Source organism: Castor canadensis, chromosome 2 (assembly GCF_047511655.1).
Source record: "Castor canadensis chromosome 2, mCasCan1.hap1v2, whole genome shotgun sequence".
NCBI classification, from domain to species: domain Eukaryota; kingdom Metazoa; phylum Chordata; class Mammalia; order Rodentia; family Castoridae; genus Castor; species Castor canadensis.
Window position 1 is genome coordinate 85,487,681 of NC_133387.1, and position 19,872 is coordinate 85,507,552.

Consider the following 19,872-nt stretch of genomic DNA (forward strand, 5'->3'; position numbering starts at 1 on the left):
CCTCGAGGGTTCATTTCTGAGTATTCAGTAGCATGCACACACCTTTCCAGGTGGCCCTGTCAACCACTTGTACGTGTGGCCCTGGACATGTACTCTTCACAGGGAACCCACACCTGGTTCTGAGTGTTCCACTTGAGGCCCTCCATGCTGTTCTTCACGGGAGAGGGAAGGATATGGACCTCACCACTTTCACTCCCTAACCGCTCCAGCTTTCCCTTCAATCCCACCTCTAAAATGCAGCATTACCTGGAACTGCCTGTGTTTGCCCAGCTAAGATTCTCCCCAAGTCCTCTCACTTATCTAGCCTTGTAATTCATGTAGCTTTTGTATGGCTTTACCACACACAGTATAGTTAAATTACCATATTGAAATACTGAAAGATCCATATTTATTTTAAAGGGGACATTTCGGTCCATTTTCCTTAGTGCCCCATAGCTATGTAAGGGAGAATTTGTTTTCACCACACTCTATCACGTACTTAATACTTAATTGTATACTGCCTCATGCTGTTGGCCACTTTTACTGCTGGGTATGTAAAATGTCTTTGCCTTCACTCCTTCACTGGGCTTTCCAGAAAAGCAAGAATTGTTTTCTTTTTTGAATTACCTATAGTAACTAATTCACTTTTCAACACGTAGTAGATGCTCACTTGAAGTTAATGAGGTAGACGAAGAACTTCCTTTGACATAAGTAAAATATAATTTAATGTAGGACAAGCTTTTGGGACAAAACTTTCCAGAAATACATTAATCACTCAGTGTAAGCCATTTATGCCTTAGTCCTTATCGACTCAGCTTCTCATTGTCACCTCATTCCTATCCTGTATGTTTCTAATAACATCTTTGTGTACTACAAATTGCATTTTTTTTTGGTGATGGGGTTTTATGTTGCTTAGTTGCTTAGTCTAGTCTCAGCTTGTGAACTCATGATCCTCTGGCCTCACCCCCTCCATTCTCTGGCATTTCTTGTAATAACAAACAATATTTCCCTTTTTATTAAGAAATTACTTATAGCTGCTTTTATAGTATATTGAAATAGAAATTGGGTGACAACCCTGGAAGAATACCTAGGACCACTAAATTTACTTATTAATAGTCTTTTTATTTTAGTGGTGCTGAGGTTTGCATTTGGGTTTTGTGCACAATTTCTAGTGGTCTCTGTTCAAAATGGAATGAATTCTTCATCTAAAATGGAACTGTGTGCTCTTTTTTTATATGCAGACTTGGAGGAATAATTTTAAGGTCTGACTTCATTTCCTGGCAATCTAAATTGAACTGAAAGTATAGAACAAGTCTTATGGATTAATGTTTTTAAATGGCTCAACTGACCATTTTTGAGATCTATATTCAATAAGAAAAAAATAAGCAATTAAAGTTTTGTGGCCAAGTTCTGTGAAGCCAAATATCTCAGCATTGTCCTATATAATTTCTTACACTGTGTCCAAACAGAATGTTTTCCATAGTGAAAATCCTCAAATAGAAGGCATGTCCTTCTATTTGACATACCTGAATAAAGGGATTTTTGTTTGAGACAGGATCTTTCCATATAGCTCAGGCTGACCTTGAACTTACAGTGCTCCTACTGCTTCCTAAATGCTGCAGTTACAGGTGTGCACCATTACGCCAGGCCTCAGATTTTTTTTTTTAAATAGCTTAGGGACGATTCAAGGGAAAGACCAAGGAACTGACAACATGAAGCAGTTACCACCATTAGGACAGAATGGAATCTAGGGAGAAAGAACACAGTGGGAACTGGAATCAGTGAGCCAGCAGAGCAGAGTTGTTGTCCCTAAGGGAATCAGTCTCTTTCCCCACCCTCCTATCTCTTAACTGTATGTCCTACGAACCCACCCACCACCCAACCTGGACTTTGGCGGGGGGAGGGGAGATAAGGGTTAGCTCCTCAGCCCTCTTTTTTGGATACAAGGTCTTGTTATGTAGACCAGGCTGGACTCAAACTTAATTCTCCATGCACCACCACGCCTGACTCTAAAACACATCTTTGCCTACCCTAAAGGACCAATCCATAACGCACTTTAAGTAAAATGATACTTATCCTATACTTCTGTTTTAATTGTTAAGGAAGTCTTTTTCTGCAAATATTATTTATCCACCAGTAAGGATTGCAGAAGTCCAGTAAGATTTGTGCTGACATTACCCATTCTCATCTATAATCATCAGCAAATTTTGGTCAACAGTTGGCCACTAACAGAAGTAACACAATACGTCTGAAAATTAAAAAATTAGTCATTTTAAATAATTCAGTTGGCAAAGCAGTTCACTATCTATTAAAATGTGTAATTTTTTTGTTTATGTGTAATTTTCTAGTTAAAAAAACAAAAAACCACTTAAAGATAATAGTCCTCTATAGCATCGATAGACATCAATACAGAAATCTAATGTGTTATAGGCCCTAAAAGCATGGCTTCAGCCAGACACAGTGGCTCAAGCCTATAGTCCTAGCTACTCGGGAAGCAGAAATTGGGAGGATCACTGTTTGAGGATAGCTCAGGAAGAGTTGTGACTCCTGTCAGTGGTTGGGCACAGTGGTACATGCCTGTCATCCCCACTTCTCAGGGAAGCACAAATAAGTTCTCACTTTAAGCCGGGTCTTCTATGTCAAAAATAACCAAATGGGTAAAGGGCTGGCAGAGTGGCTCAAGTACTAGAGCACCTGCCTAGGCCCTGAGTTCAATTCTGAGCTCCACCTCCCACCAAAGTAAAACAGGATTATATGGGTAAAGGAACCCTAAAATAAACATTTAGGGGGTGGAAGTAATGTGCAGCACCTGAGTACCTCAGTGAGGCGCATGAGTTCACTGACATGTAAAAATACCCCCTGTGCACATAGCACAAGTGTAGATGACCTAAATGAATAGCAAGAAAGGGAATTTTATAGATACAAGAAAAAAAATATGATTGAATACTAAAGTTAACAGTTTTAAAGGAGTTGGAACCAGGTATCACGACAGAGACTGGGGTTGAGTGAATGGGATATGAGGCCTCACACCCATGCCTGGAAGTATGTGAGCTTCCTACCTAAAACTCAGAATGTTTTAAAGCTCTCAGGTCCAGGAAATGGGGACCTCAGAGTGGCCCCAAAGCTGATACAGGTTTTGAACCCATTCTGCCACCACAAGAAATCCTGAGCCAAGAACCAAAGGTTAGGAACTGATGTAAACACTGGCCCTCGGAGACAAAAATGCACTGCCTCATACTTAGCAGTCCTAGCTTGGTGTGGGTGAGATTCATGTAGAAGTAGCTTCCAACAAAAGCTCAACTCACCTTTTAAAAATTACAAATGACATGCAGAAATAAGTAGCCATGAGTTGGCATGTGCAAAAAAATGTCAGGATTCACAAAGTCTGTGAAAAAGATCCTAAAATCAAGATGAAAGAACAAAATCTATAAGACCAGACTATAGTGGAAAAAAAAAAAGTGGAGCATAGATCCCCAATGAAATTCTAGAGTTAAAAAAAAGTGTAGTCACTTTAAAAGTTCAATGGAAGGTGTAAAAAGATTAGTTATCAGTAAAGAAAGGGGTGTACTGAGAGAAAGAAATTACACAAAATGTATCAGAGGGTGCAAAATATGAAAGGAAAATTAAACTAGAAAATAAAAGAAAAACTATTTAAAATGAGCTTATGGCAAAATATTTCCAGAATTAAATCCTCAAATTAGAATAGTACATAGTTCCAGTCAGAATAAATAAAAACAAATTAAGTCTCTAATATATGAAAGCAAAACCATCAGAAACTAAAAAAAAAAAATCTAAAATTACATGAGGAAAAAGGTTCACTATAAATAACAACTTAGAGCAAGCTTTATAAATGCCCTAAAATAAAGTACTGGGGAAAAACATCAAAGCTGGCATGTGTACCAGTTAGTACCATCATTTAAACGTGAAGACAAGATAATTCCAGTATATAAAAACTAAGTGTTCACTATTCAGATCTGATGTCAAAGGAGTTCTTTGAAACAGTAAATTGGTAGACATTTGGGTAAATGTAAATAATTTTGTAAATAGTTGGGAGGGCTGGCTATGAATGGACAAAATAAGGTGGAACTAAAAATGGTAGCCAAACATATATACAGAAGATGGTTAGAGCCCAAGAATAGCAGAGGAGCCAAGCATGGGTGGCTCATCCCTATAATCCTAGCTACTTAGGGGCAGAGATCAGAAAGATGGACCAACCTGGACAGTTTTCACAACCCTATCTCAAAAATACCTAACACAAAAGAGGACTGGCAGAGTGGCTTAAGTGATGAAGGCCCTGAGTTCAAACCCTGCCGTACCACCAAAAAGAAATAGGCGTTTGGAATTCAACAGTCCTTGATTGAAAGATACTAACAGGGGGACTCCCAAGTGAGGAGAGTAAGACCTAGTTAACCTTTAAAAATTAAGCTTTGGGCTAGTGGAGTGGCTCAAGTGGTAGAACGCCTAACTAACAAGTATGAGGCCCTTAGTTCAAACCCCAGTACCACCAAAAAAATAAAAGTTAAACCTAAAGCTTCAGGCAATCAGTTTGGTTATTTAAAGAATAACACATCTTTTGTTTTTCTACAGAGACATTTAAATTGGACAGATATATCCTTCTCTCTGGAAGACTTTTTTCAGCTGCTTTCATCACAGCATGACTGTTCCCTGGAGGTAACTGGAACCTTGGCTTTTATCCTTGCAGGAACAAATCTGCACTGACCTATGGGAATAAATGGAACCCTTTTATTTGGATGACACTGCAGTTTAACAGTACTATTAAGAGCATTTTTAAGCACTAACTTTTGTTTTTTTATAGTAACATGTATACCATTCCTCCTGAATAAACTCAAGGTAGTCAGGTTTAAACCATTCATATTGAAGAAAAATTCAAGTAACCATTTGAAAAACTAGTGTAGCTCTAGTAGCATTTGTAATAATTTATATGTTTTTTGTTTTTGTGGTTCTGGCGGTTGAACTCAGGGCCTTCAGGCTTGCTAGGCAGGTACTATTACCATTTGGGCATGCCTCCAGCCCTAAGGAATCTTTTAAACCACCTCTTCCCTTCACAGACTGCTTCACCTGCTTATTATCCCTGACCTTCCACAATGGGAATTTTAGATTGCTAATAGCTAGGATGAGATGTTGAACCTTACAGTAAATTGCAAGATTCCTAGATTTAATAACTTTATACTGACCTAATTTTTTTAAATTTCTAGATTATTTAGAAGTTATTTTCCCAAGCAACAGTATATTCTAATTTGGGGTCATATCACACATTGCATTGTATTTTACCCAATACCACATCCCTATCAATATAGCAGAACTGACAAAATGGTTATAATGACAATTTGAAATAGTGTTGCATATACTTCAAGTGCCTTTTCCCCCATTCTTTTTCAGGGAAACTCATTGGAAGATATCCCACCTTTTCCAGGTAGTGTCAATGATGGCATGAATTCTTCAGCATATGATTGTAGTGTAAATCTTAGCCAGGCTATAAGTCATGATGTGAATCTTTATGAAGCCCTGTTGCTGTGTTCCAACAACACATTTAGAAGAGATCCAGTAGTAAGAACTTCACAAGCTCAAGAACCATTTCTGCAGTTGAATTCTCATACCAATCCTGAGCAAGCCCTTCCTGAAACTAGTTTGACAGGGTATCTTCCACCTGTTGACAATCTGATGCGGACTGCAGTAAGCCAAGACCTCCTCTATGACCTTGATGCAAACATACTTGATGAAATAAACTTAATGTCTTTGGCCACAGAGGAAGGTTTTGATCCACTGGAAGTTTCTCAGCTTTTTGAAGAACCAGATTCTGATTCTGGCCTTTCCTTGAATTCAAGTCACAATAGCACATCTAGCACAAAGTGTAACTCTTCTCACTATATGTATGATGGTGCTACAGGTCATAGTAGTGAGCTTGAATCTCTTTCCCGTCATGATTTAGAAGGGGCTGTAGGCGGCTACCCAGAACCCAGTGGTAAATTTTGTCATGTGGATCATAGGAACGCATCTAATTTTCAAGGGGATCTTGATTTTCAACACATATTTCATAACCATACTTACCACTTACGGCCAAATGCACCAGAAGAACCCACTTCTGAATCTTTTTCATGGCCTAGAAAGTCACAGAAAAGGAGTAGGAATCTGGATGACACAGGCAGAAATCTGAGCCGTGATGAACGGCGGGCTAAAGCTCTACATATTCCTTTTTCTGTAGATGAAATTGTCCGCATGCCAGTTGACTCTTTCAACAACATGTTAAGCAGGTATTACCTGACAGACTTACAAGTCTCACTCATCCGTGATATCAGACGAAGAGGGAAAAATAAAGTCGCTGCTCAGAACTGCCGTAAACGCAAATTGGACATCATTTTGAATCTAGAAAATGACATATGTAACTTGCAGGCAAAGAAGGAAACCCTTAAAAGAGAACGAGCTCAATGTAATAAAGCTATTGACCTAATGAAACAGAAACTGCATAACCTTTATCATGATGTTTTTAGCCAGTTAAGGGATGACCAAGGAAGGCCAGTCAACCCAAACCACTATGCACTTCAATGCAGTCATGATGGAACTGTTTTGATCGTACCTAAAGAACTAGTGATGTCAGGCCACAAAAAGGAAGTCCAAAAGGGAAAAAGAAAGAGTGAGAGAAGAAACTGAAGTTATACTCCATTTATGTGGAGAATGTCCTAAAATTCATTCCTTGTACCACAAACCATTGAAACGGTTTCAAAGTTTAATTCTTATGATTAGGACTCTTAACTGTTCTATCTTGGTATTTTATTCAAGTGTTGTATTTCTGATCACTACTACTTGAAATCAGGTTAAGAACACTTCTGAAGTTGAGGGGAAGGGAAGTCCTGTATTATGTGCAAGACCCATAAACAGTGGTATTTAATTTGGAAACCAGTAGAAATTTCTAGTCACTTCAATGGCAGTAAGTAGGATGGTCCTTCAGTAAAAGCAAATGGGAGGGGTATCTAATTATTTAAGAAATGCACAGTAGCTTTAACATCATTTGTTAGCTATTTTAATTTTTGTGATACTTAACTTGTAAAAAAACGAGCTTTTATATTTGAAATTAAAAAGAATCTTCCTTTTATACAGAAATTCCAAGTCCAAAGTTTTTTTCCCTTCAAAATACCCACATTCAGTAGAATATCTAGAAAACATAGTAGCAGGGTAATTTTAAATTCATACAAATTAATCAGACTCAAATTGGGATCAACATAATATGCCAAATACAGAGCTTTAAAATACTGAGTACATCAGACATTAATGCCTGAAAGCAAAGACCTGTAAGTTACTGGGAGTTTAGGCCAGTCTTATAGCCTATATCTGCCTTTGGAGACATACATATTAAGAAACCCAGAGTCCCTGACAACAGTAAAACCAACCTAAATTTCTTGGAAGCACTGGAGTTTGAACTAGGCATTTTTGCATTTGCTAGGCAGGTGCTCTACTATTTAAACCTCAAGTGTGGCTCCTAAAATACTTTGATCTCACCCAAACTGTTGTGCCATAAAAAAATAAGCCATGAAAACAAACAGCAGTAAATGGATTAGTAAAGAACCAGAAGTATTAAAAGGCTTTTAAATGGGCAAAAGTAGCATAAGAAAAACAGGTGGACTTGGAAAATAAAATAATCCTGCAGTGAATGAGATGAAAATTCCACTTAATGAGTCACTTGGACAGGAGGCAGTATTATGAAGTTAGATTATAACCCAGATTGTTTTAGGATCAAGATTTTAACATGTACACTAAATACTTTATAGCAATGTTACCAGAAACAAGATTGTTGTGCTATTTCTGCCATAAAAATCAGTCTTCCAAGGTGGAATATCACAAAGCCATACCTTGTGGTTTACAGAAATAGTGCTTATGCTTTTTTTTTTTTTAAACATTTCTCCCATTCTTAAGGCACTTCTTTCAAGCCTACAATTTGCCATCAAATGCTTCTAGATACAAACATCACCCTTCAAATAGTTTTGCTCAATGATCTACATAGTTCAGTCTGACAGGTTGCTTTCCTCAAGCACCATTTGGGTGTCAAACTTTCGTAGGTTACAATTGGCAGATCGAATTCTGGAAAATATCATATCAGTGTTAAGTATCAAAATATTCTTCTGGACTTGGTAAAGTAATACCAATGCACAAATACCAGCTTTAAGCTATTAGGAAAACATGCCCAAAGGCGATGGCAGCACTACGGCGCAGTTTAGTATTTGGTATAGGGCTAAGCAAACAAACAAGAACTGCAGAGCCTGTTTATTAAGCAGATTTTTCAGTCTATAAATCATTTGGCCTTAAAAGTGAATTAAGTTAGCAACCTTCTGTCCTCCTCCCTCCCCCGAGTTTTATTTGTCCCAATCTTCCAACTGCATCAAGGTGTTCCCCTTATGCAAATTAAGATTGTAATTCATGAAATGATCCCTGTCAAAGTTACATTTTAAAATTGGAGTTAATCTGGTTAAACCATCCAATATTCTGGCCATGTCATCTTAAAACCATTTCCTTCTAGAGGTAATCAACCAGCTAGGTGTAAACCTATCTTCGTAGGTTAAGACCAAATTCTGTCAGTCCTGTGCTATGTGCAATCAAGACCTTCTGGATGCTTGTACACCTACCTACAGAACAGAGAATGTAAGACAACCACAGATACAGCTTTCTTTCCCCACTCAGTCCCAGTATGTTCTACTCACCTTGCAGGCTTCATTTGTTACCCCCAACCCTGCAAACTCTTAACTCCCATAATCTGCAGCCCAAAGTACTGGATGGGTAGCTGAGCACCACTAACAATGTATGTATGGCACATCAACTCCCTGAATATGTTAAGCTCCAAACCTTGATTGTAGACTTAAAAAAGGCCGAGAATTCCTCTCCAAAGACTTCGGAACTACCAGTTACCATTAGCAACTTAGATTTGCTCCATTTAGAGACTGTTAAGACCAAATCCACCACATACTGACCAAGCTTGCTTTCAAAGTAAAAGCACCCAATGTGGTAGCCAGCTTCAAACACTTCTAATGATCCGACTCTTGGTAATCATGCAAGTGAGTTTTCTTATGTGACACGAAGGTTTGAACTCATAACCTTATGCTTGCATGGCAGGTGCTTTTACCCGAGCCACTCTGCCAGCCCTCCTGTATTGTGTAACCAATAGTCTGGACATAATTTATAGGTCTTCCTCTTATCTGGGGAAAGGACACAGAGTAACATTTACAACCCTATTGGGTGGCCATTTTTAATGAAATTCTTTAACTTCCCACAGGTGTAGAGCAAGGTTGTTTCCTGTGCCAAGCTGTTCCCATGTACAGTTAGTATGGGGGGAAAGAGTGGGTGGTGGTAAAGGAAAACAAAGGGTTGAGTCTCTCACCCCCTTTAGAAAACACATTAAATGTCACATTAACAAAAATTAATTTGTAAGAGAAAATAGCTTAATTCAGGACAAAGATAAGCCACCTATGTTGAAAACCCAGTAATTATCTTGTCTTATTAAAGCCTTTATTTCCAGTTTATTTCCATTATGGATTACTCAAACTTTTCCCTATTTCTTGCAGTATTCCCTTGATTTTGCTGTTGGGTGTTTTGAGATGGGTTGTAACACCAACGTGAAAGTCAACTTCTGTGTAGAGCCATTTTTTGAGCCTTCAAACTTTCCCTGAAGAACTAAAAGCCAAGTTTTATGCTGTTTGTAGCTGCTGACAGGTGGAGTTAGTATTTTAAATAAGTTATTGGAACTCATAACACTGTTAACTCAATCCGACTTACCTGTGACCTTAAGACGAAAGAAACTAGTTAAACCAAGGTAATTGTTCTTTTCAGGTTTAAGTGAGGTCAGTGCCTAAATAGTTAAGTTCCCATTTTTGCATTTACCCACACAACTAGGCTCTTCAAAGACCACCACCACCATTCACTACCAAGTGGAAACTGCAATGAAATTACAATTCACAAACCAGTATGCCAGATTTTGTCTCCATGCTTTGCACAAGCCAGTTAATACAGACCACCCTAGCTGGTTTAAAATCCATGGTTTCAAAATGCCACCAATGGCAGACATAAAGCAAATTGTAGCCATATTCAAACGCTGAATATACAGTGCATAAAAAAATAGCATTTTATTAGGGACAGCCAAGAATGTCCACACTGCTTTCCCCGGGTCTACTAATATTCAAGAAAAAATGGAAATATGCATAGTTTACTTGAAACTGCTTTAAAATTATCTGGCGATCTTGTAGACAACTGATGTTGATAGAACAAGATTCACACCGTTTGTGTAATCATTACACCAAGGTATTTGAATACAAAAGTATTTATTTTATAAAATTTGTATTTAAAATAAACTTTATAATCTGTCTACTCACAAAACCTAATTTAAAACATGATACATTTCTCTCTAGCTGACTTGATGTTACTTTTTTACAAACACTCATTTTGTAATTATTTTATCAAGAACCTGTACTAAATGAAGATTTTGTTTTATCAGAAAACATTTCCCTTTTATCTTAAAGAGTGCTTCTTAAATGAAGGCACCAACAAGAACTACTTTCAGATGGTACAGAATTTCTTATTTCTTGAAGACTCTGTGGTTGACCACTTCTTCATTAGTTACCTGCAGCAAGACACCTTCCTGCCAAAGGAAAAAAAAAGTATCTGAAGAAGTTTATCATGTTTGTCCAAAGAACCTAAATAACTTCAGTGGTGGTCTTAGGATCAAAGAAGACTCACTGGTGCATACAGTAGAATAAGCCCTGAGTATCACTTTCCTGAAAAGGCAATAAAGCCAGGAAGTCAAACTCTGAGGATAGTTAAGAAATGAAGTTTCAGCAGCCAACCTACAGCTGTTTAGGGTAGGGCCCTGGCCAAGAATTACCACATTTGAACCCAATTATTTAGACCTGGATAATTTACAATGTAGACAGTTCACTGAAGTTTAAACTATTATCTGAAAATAGATTTAACCACTTTACCCTACCTTCTCTGTCAGCCTCATCCTGATAAGCATGTAAAGCTAGAACCATAGAAGTATAGAAAATGTCTTTAAAACCCTAGTACACTTGAAATGCTTGATCCAAGAAATGTGAATGAATACACAGGGTGTTAAATGATGGGAAATCTCATTTATTGAACTTGCAGCCTAACTTTTACCTACCATTTTACTACCAACACCACTGAAGGAACCAAGAAAAGCTTTATTAATGATCACTTGGCTTGCCTCAGCTGTTGAAATGAAGCACTTTACAGTCTTTGTGGCAGCAGAATATACTTGTCCATGGTTCATATCAATGCTAAAATTCCAGCAGGGAAAAAAATGATATGTTAAGCACCTGAATCTTCATGGAGAGGGAGGGGGTGGGAAAGAAGGAAAAAAAGGGAAAAAACAACCAAAATAATTTAAGTAAATGACAGATTGGAAAACAGGGTTTATAAAAATTATTCTCTTGAGTTTATAAATTGTTAAACTCAATTTATAGCTATGTTAAACTACGTAAGAACCACTATACTGAAAGACCATTGAAGAGTTATTAGTTTATCTTTTAGGGAGGAAAATTAAGAAAGAAAAAGTAAATAAGATCTTACCTAAAGAAGTTTAACTGAAGCTTAGAACTATTTTGCTCTACACCCTCAGCTTTCGTTGGCATCCTTATAAACTACTGTAGTTAAAGCTTTGTAGAAACAGCACAGTTTTTTAAGACTGGCTGAATTTAGTAGCCGTCAAGAGTTCTCTTGTACTAGACCTGTGTCCCTGAAGAGTACCTCGCTGGGATTATTTCCTTTCCTTGCATTGAAGAAGCAGCATCTAAAAGATCTAAAAAGGTGTTTCTCCTTGCAGAGATATCCCTTAAGTTATCTAGGTAATTTAATCCTGATGAATTGCAGACAACACACTTATATCTGACCAGCATTTATCTTACACAAATATAACAACAACTTTGCAATGGACCTTAATTATACTACCCACTCCTTAACTTATTTAAAATAAAAAGTCTATAATTACACAATTTCCTTTAGAATTATTTTATTAAATCATAAATGTACAACAGCTTCTTAACTCTACACACGCACTTAAATTTTTTAAAGGAAAAACGTTATGTCTTATTACACCATGATCCTGGCTAATAGCTTTTCAAAACTTTTGAGAAAAATCTTAAAAAAGGTTTCACATGTCACCTGAAACTTACAAATTTAACATTATCAAAGAAGGAATGCTTCTACACTCTTACAAAGACCACTAGAAAGAAACAACAATTAAAAAGCTAAGAAACTGTCTCAAAGGCATTTTTTTTTTTACAATCCTTCCTCCACAGTAAGGTAAGTGTTATTAAATAATCCAATCCATTCACAAAATGGCTCTCTGCATCTGCTCTGGTGTGTCTTCTGCCATATCACTGCATATTTATGCATGACTGAGATAAGAGTTTCCTTAACATTGTTATTTCGATAACCTGAAGCTGTTCTGTTACCTCTGGGCTCTCATCCTCTCCTATTTATACAGTGAAGCCTGTTTCAACAGAAGTAAAGAGTAAAAAAAAATAGGTTATGAAATTATCCATCTAACCAGATTTTAAGGAAAGATAACATGATCCTAAAAAGCTTTTTACTCCTGCAGCTAGGTCTCCCAAGTCAATAATAATTGTAAAACTCAAAAACTACTTACCCATGGCAAATGGGAAGAAGCTCAGTATCGGCTCCTCCCACCATAACCCCCACTTCCTCCACTGCCTCCTGGACCATAGTTTCCTAGAATGGTTGGACAGCAAAAGAAAGCATACTTAACTTTGATCTTCCATAATCAATACATTTGTTATAGTTGATTTTATTTCACAGCTAACTGCTCTTAAATTAGACGATAGCCTTCGTATCCAAAAATAACTTGGGTGCTATGAAAATACTGTAATGACCTTTTTTTTGGTGGTCCTGGGATTTGAACTCAGGGTCTACACCTTGAGTCACTCCACCAGCCCTTTTTTCTTTTTTTTCATTTTTCTTTTATTATTCACATGTGCATACAAGGCTTGGTTCATTTCTCCCCCCTGCCCCCACCCCCTCCCTTACCACCCACTCTGCCCCCTCCCTCTTCCCCACCTCAATACCCAGCAGAAACTATTTTGCCCTTATCTCTAATTTTGTTGAAGAGAGAGTATAAGCAATAATAGGAAGGAACAAGGGTTTTTGCTGGTTGAGATAAGGATAGCTATACAGGCACCAGCCCTTTTTTGTGATGGGTTTTTTCAAGATAGGGTCTCTTGAACTATTTTGCCTGGGCTGGCTTTGAACTGTGATCGTCTTGATCTCTGCCTCCACAGTAGCTAGGATTACAAGCATGAGCCACACTGGTGCCTGGTGGTGATATTCTTTTAAAAAGCACTTATCATTAATTTAAGTAAGGTACTTTGTCAGCCAGACACAGTGGCTCAAGCTGCCACCCTAACTATTTTGGAGGCAGAGATCTGGAGGATCTGTTGAAGGACTGCCTGGCAGTACAAGATCATCAGATCCCCAACTCAAGAGAAGCAGCTAGGCATAGTGGTGGATAAAACAGATAAAAATTATTTCCTTTCCTTGCATTTGTTCATTGCATAGTAGAATGGGTAGAATTGGAGGCATAGCCCAGGCCAAAGTAAGACCCTAGGGAAAAAAGGCCTGCAGGTGTGGCTCAAGCAGTAGAGCACCTGCCTAGCAAGCACAAAGTGCAAAAAAAAGAAAATGTGTCATGGGTAAGAGGGTTGGTCCTACTAAAAGCTCTGTCAAGCTAAATGGTTTGAGTGAAGATTTGTATTAACTTTAAAGATGCTTGTAAAGAAAACTCCACCTCTGCCCACCCCAACCCCTAATCTCCTGTAACAAGTAGTTTGTAAAGTACTACTCCAAAATTTTTAATTAGCACCATGAATGGGAGCATCACCCAGATAACTCTATGTCATGAAAGACTAATCCTTTAATCACAAAAATCTAAATAACCAATTTTTAGTCATTACCTCCACCATATGGTCCCCCCATGTTCCTGCTTCCACCAAAATTTCCACTTTTCATTGGACCATAGTTAGAAGGTTGCTGGTTATAATTTCCAAAATCATTGTAATTTCCACTTCCATAATTTCCTGTAATGAATTGGGATACCAACACAGGACTTCAAAACAATAGAACCAAACATTAAATAAAAAACATGTTGAGTATTTATGACCAATTTCCACAAAAAAAGTTTAAATATGTGCACACCTATCTACAACTGCAATTTTTAAAGCCATCTAAGTGACAACATTGAAGCAAAGTATATTTAAGTCCTTAATTCCAATCCAAATTCCCACTTAAAGGTTGTAGGTGAATTTATTACCTCCTCCATAGTTGTCATAACCACCTCCGTAGCCCCCACCCTGGTTGCCATATCCAGGTCCTCCACCACCATATCCTCCTCTTCCTCCTCCATAACCAGGGCTACCTCCAAAATTGCCACCTATTATAAAATAAGCCTTTTTTAAGTAATATTTTCGATGTTGTTTGAATAGTCTTATTACACCCATTTCCAATTTTCAAAACAAGTCATTTTATAGAGTGAAGTATCTATCCAGTGAAGTATCTGTACTGGTCTTAATACCTGCTTATTAATAAACATTTGGGGGCCCAGGGTGCCTACCACACACTGGATAAAACCATTTAAATTTAAATGCCTGTAATGCCCCAGCTATTTCCTGATGCTCAGTTACGGGTCCTTTGAGGTTTTCTTGAGACGACAGACTAATGAGAGAAATAGACCTAATATTACTACCATCTGACATTCTAACACCTTAAGACCTTATCTGTAACCAGAAACACACTTGCATACTTTTGAAAAATTGCCAAAGGGCTTCCCCCCCTTGCCCCAATGTTATCTACCTCCCTAAGCATACTGGTCTGAAATCCAGTATTCTGTATTTAGGAGGAAAAAAAAGCAGAGAGGTATGAAGGCATTTTTAAATTCTCAAACTCCTGTATTTTTGCACTCTATGCTAATATCAAATAGCGTACACTTCTCCTAGGTTATGATATAACTAAGATGCAACTTATTATAAAAGCCAAATAAATGACTGCTACTTAAGTTCCTTAGAGGGTCTAATAGTAAAACATGCACCAAAAACACATACAATTGGACAACATATATGTGATTAAGTTTTAGTCATATACATCAAAATACAGAAAAAAATTACCTCCAGGTCCACCTCCATACCCATTGTAGCCATCACCAAATCCACGTCCACTACCATATCCATCTGTTAAGAGCAAATAAAAAAAAAAATTCCTGGTCATCCTATTCAATATTGAATACTTACTTCCTCCACATTCTCTATTAGTGCTTCAGAAAGAACAAAAATATTAGGATGGAACCCCCATTACTTATTAAAGTTGCTGTTAAGCTCATTTTAACTGGCCATCAGAGGTTCTGTAAAAAATTATCCTCAGTTGCAATTAACTAGATTTGTTATTACCTCTTTCCTGGTCAAATCAGAAACTCAGTAGAATACAAATTTAAAATGTCTCATCTAATCGAAACTTAAATCTTTTTCCTTTTTAATTGAGCACATTTTACCCTTCGAACACTTAGAACTTGAACTTACCAGATCCTCCTCTAAAGTTACTTCCTGGTCCTGGTCCAAAATTTCCACCACCACCACGTGAATCCCCAAAGCCAAAGTTCCCTACGATAAATACCCTGGTTAGTAGTAAACACTTAAGACAAAATAGGAAAAGACACACACACAAAAAAAAAACATGTAAGTTACCTCCTCTTCCACTCCTAGAACTTTGGACTTCCTGCATTTCTTGTCTAGACAATGCCTTTCTCACTTCTGCATTGTGACCATTGATGGTGTGGTATTTTTGCACTGGAAATGAAAAATTGAGACTCCATTAAAACACAAATTATAGTAATCAACCATAAATGTCGCAGATATTAAAATACCCAAAATTAAATATATGCAAGAGCCACACAGACCTAGTTCCCATAGACACTTACGCACTATCTTATCCACAGGATCATGGTCATCAAAAGTAACAAAGCCAAAGCCTCTTTTCTTTCCAGACTGCCTATCAGTAATTATCTCAATGGTATCAATTTTTCCATATTCTTCAAAGTAATCTCTAAGGTGATGTTCCTCAGTATCTTCTTTAATTCCACCAACAAAGAGCTTCTTCACAGTCACATGAGCCCCTGGTTTTCCAGACTCCTGCAAATATGGGAGAGTTACTCTTTAAAAAAAAAAAAATCACAGGCATGAAAGTAACCCATCTTACAGCTCTTAAAATGTTTGAGAACCTGGTCTTTTGAAAAAATTAAATTAGCTTAAAGGAAAAAAACGTCCAGAAACCCAACATAGCATTAAGAAAAAAATTTCCCCCAAACCTACATTCTGAGATTCAGGATCTTTTATGCTTACTGCACAAATCAGTTGTTTTGCTTACCTCTCTTGCTACAGCCCGTTTTGGCTCAACCACTCTCCCATCAATTGAATGAGGCCTTGCAGCCATGGCAGCATCAACCTCAGCCATGGAGGAGAAAGTCACAAAACCAAATCCTCTTGATCTTTTGCTTGCAGGATCCCTCATAACCTTTAAAACCAAAAAGGAACTTCAGTATTTAATTTCACTATTTTTGTTATAAACTAGCAACCTGAAGTAGAATAGAATTTCTACTATGAACACTGTTACTGTTTTCTGTACAATTCATTTAACAAGTCCAACAGTTAAAGCTAGAACCTGCAGCCAGACTCCTAAAATTAACGTACCACACAGTCTGTGAGCTTTCCCCATTGCTCGTAGTAGTTTCTCAAACTTTCTTCTGTGGTTTCAAAGCTCAAGCCACCAATAAAGAGTTTACGGAACTGTTCCTTTTCTCTCTGCAAAGGAAAATATCATTTCAATTTTTATTTACATTTTTTTCTTGTATGCAGGAAATTAAATTCTTAAATATGAGGTGACCTGCTGGCAGAGTACCTTTTTCCTCTCCAAAGGAACAGTTTCTAAAGTTTTCTGGGGGGGAAAAAAAAAACTTACATCAAATTTAAACCATATGTTAAACTGCATTATTAGTTGTGTTACACCAAAAAAAAACTGCCTCAGCTGAACTATACAACTTTCAAAGTCACTAATGCTTGATCTATATTAACTTCATATTAAATTATCTTAAATTTAGCATTACTGAGCATTTTCAAACTTTGAGAAACAAATCTATCCCATGGTCACCGAGGGGTTAAAGATTCTTACCAAAATTTTCATGAATTCTACATCCCAAACACAGGCTATATATTTACTAATATTTTTAAAAATAAGTCTTGGTTCCTTATTAATTATTCCAAGTTTACCATTCATTTCAGGAACCTGAAGCGCCAATTTGCTTCCCGGAAACTGCCCCCTCTGGTGGTTACTCTTTAGCATTCTCCCAAAAATATCTAAAGCATGTTTCTCTAAACAAAGTCTATTAGAAAAAACCTGAACATTCAAGATATGCATAAAAATAACCTCTGGTAACCCAAACTCATTTGTATGCTCAATAGCACCTGAAGCTTAAATGTCTTAACACTCAAAAAATAACATTTTTCTTCCTGCCATCGCTCCTATAATTGATACTTAGGGGACAATATAACTATCACATGAACTTTGTAAAACACGTTTATCTACACTTCTCACACTTCGAAAGTCTTAAAAAAAGTTTCATTATCATACCACCACCATTTCCAACTCACTAACGAAGTTCCTGCTTACCGAACTTATTTTATTGGCCATCTGACAAACGAGTACAAAATAGTTGTCAAAAAAGGAAATCCTAGCTTAGTCCTAAGTTTTTTGCATAACAGATGTACTGTATTAAGCAGTCCCTCACTTGGGTACTTGGAAGGATTAAGCACAGTTTACAAGTAACGAGGCTAAAAAACATTTTGAAGATTCATAAACTAGAATTGGTCATAATATCCTGAACCAACTGTTAAGACTGCAGCCTAGTTTTGACTACTAACTTTAAAAAAAATTACTGTTCTCAACCTGGTTCTGTGGATTATCCCTCAATGAACAGTCTCCTCACTACTCAAAATATTGTAAGCCAATTCAATCTTCCTGCAGTTCTTAGGAATCTGAGAATTACTACGGACTGAATTTAGCTCTTAAGGCATTCCAAGTAAATCCTTTAAAATGGTTATCTGGCAAGATTGGTATTTGGAGATTCCGGCTAGTTGTGTTGTGTTCTCATTGTCAACGCTTAACTCCCCCCCCAAACCCCAACTAAACTACAAATATACATCTACGACAATTCTTACAAATCACTAACAAAAAGCAAAAGCTCATTACTTACCTCATTTTTTTCCAAACTTACCGATGTCCACTATCGATTATAAGCAAAGTTATTTTATAAACGTGCTTAGGGTCAAAGAAAATAATCGGGTAGACCCCTTCACTTGCAATCTTATGCTTACGAATGTAATGATCAACCATGATTGCAAACACAAATGAGAAAAGCAAGTGACAAAGTTCAGACAGACAGCGGGCCCGGACCTGAAGCAATCTTGTGCAGCAGTGCACGCATTACAGGGCCGAGCCAGGTTTGAAACAAAGTACAGCTAGGAGAAATGTCCATCTTCTAAACGACTGGAGCCGAGCAGGCGCCGCGGCCCCGCTTCCACCTCGAGCCGCGCCGCTCCAGCGCTCCCGCCGCAGCGCAGGCCAGGCCGTTACCGAGGCGCGGCTCGCGTCGGCGCCCGCACCCCGGGAACCCCCTCCCCCTCCCGCCCGCCTTGTGGCTTCGGAGCGCAATGGCGCCATTTCAGCGAGGGGAAGGCAGGGCGCCTTTAATGAGGTGCGCAGGGCGCTAAGAGCCAAGCTCACAAAGCACGCCAGCCCCACCTCGGAAGGACACGGAAACGACCCGAGGACAAAGAAAAGTCGCTAGCCGCTCCGGTGCTGCGATAAAAGGGCCCAACTAGTCGAATCGGGAGCGTTAAAAGGAAAACGATGCGAGGAAAAAGAGACGGGAAAATGGCGGCCGCCAAATCCGGTTCCCGGGAGAGCGGGGGAGGGGAAGCTCCGCAGACTCGCTCACGAGGACCCGAAGCCCGCCGAAACGCTCAAAGGCGGAGGCGCCCGGGCCCCCAGAACAGCGTGCTTTAAACAGAGTCCCAGCCCCAGCTTCTGCGCCCCACTTTCACTGAAGCCGGGCGGGCCGCGAACGCTCCCCATCCCCCACCCCGGGGAAGGGAAATGGCGCCGGGAGGCTGCGCGAGGGTGGGGAAGGTGTCTGAACAGCCAGGCCTCCGCTCGGCCCTCTCAAAAACACCCCGAGGCCAACCGCTGCTGAAGCGGCCGTTTTCCTGCCGCTCTCCCAAGGAGGCGGCTGGCCGGCTTCCACTGCAGCACCAACGGCCTCGCCATGCCCTTTCCAGTAACTCATTGATTTCAAACCCGTTACCTCCATCGCGGACTCAGTCGCTTCAGCCCGATTTCCCGCAGCCGAGCGAGACGAGAGAGATCTCCGCGGTCGGACACGAACCGGACTCGTCCTGGCGCTGTAGTGAGAACTGCTGCTGCTTGAGAAACAACACCGGTAGGAGAACCTCCGCTCAGGACCCGGCGCTGCTGCTACTGCCGCTAGAGCCGCTGCCGCCGCTTTTCTAGAACCTTCCCCCAGTCTAACGCGTCTTCCCCTACGTCAGGCCGTTACGTAAACGCCCTAACCGCCGCCAATGGCGGGAATGCGCTACGCCCACTTTACGCCAAGTACGTGCTCCGCCCCCTCTGTACGTAGCGGTAGGGCTTTACGTCACTTGCGCAAATAGATATAGTGAATTGCGGAAGGCTCGCGTCCTAGCGTGTTACTCCTCTCGGAATTAAGTCCGGCCCACCGCTTTAGCGCAGGGCAGGTGA

The 19,872-nt window shown here is 39.1% G+C and overlaps 2 protein-coding genes across 8 annotated transcripts in view; one reads left to right on the forward strand and one right to left on the reverse strand.

Moving 5' to 3' along the window:
* The window catches only part of Nfe2l3 (NFE2 like bZIP transcription factor 3), a 30,331-nt gene extending 23,233 nt beyond the window's left edge, over positions 1–7,098 (forward strand). The window contains exons 3-4 of the mRNA XM_020182428.2: positions 4,567–4,650; positions 5,380–7,098. Coding sequence (XP_020038017.2) covers positions 4,567–4,650; positions 5,380–6,648 — 1,353 coding nt within the window. The 3' untranslated portion in view covers positions 6,649–7,098. The remainder of the gene's footprint in view (positions 1–4,566; positions 4,651–5,379) is intronic.
* Positions 7,099–10,284: 3,186 nt separating this feature from the next.
* Positions 10,285–19,646, reverse strand: Hnrnpa2b1 (heterogeneous nuclear ribonucleoprotein A2/B1). 7 transcript variants are annotated; one of them, XR_012445241.1, is made up of 13 exons: positions 19,418–19,646; positions 16,957–16,992; positions 16,749–16,859; positions 16,426–16,572; positions 15,980–16,190; positions 15,747–15,848; positions 15,582–15,662; positions 15,174–15,236; positions 14,324–14,443; positions 13,968–14,090; positions 12,647–12,729; positions 11,204–11,276; positions 10,285–10,618 (listed from the first exon to the last, which is right to left on the reverse strand). XR_012445241.1 is itself a non-coding variant. In XM_020182431.2 (12 exons), the coding sequence occupies exons 1-11, from the start codon at positions 19,421–19,423 to the stop codon at positions 12,668–12,670; spliced, it is 1,062 nt and encodes a 353-aa protein (XP_020038020.1). In that variant the 5' UTR covers positions 19,424–19,646; the 3' UTR covers positions 10,285–10,618; positions 12,647–12,667. The 7 variants fall into 7 exon arrangements, 5 of the variants coding, with proteins under 5 accessions (XP_020038020.1, XP_020038019.1, XP_020038018.1 ...); XR_012445240.1 differs by having other exon boundaries at positions 11,141–11,276; XM_020182431.2 differs by lacking the exon at positions 11,204–11,276.
* Positions 19,647–19,872: the final 226 nt, after the last annotated feature.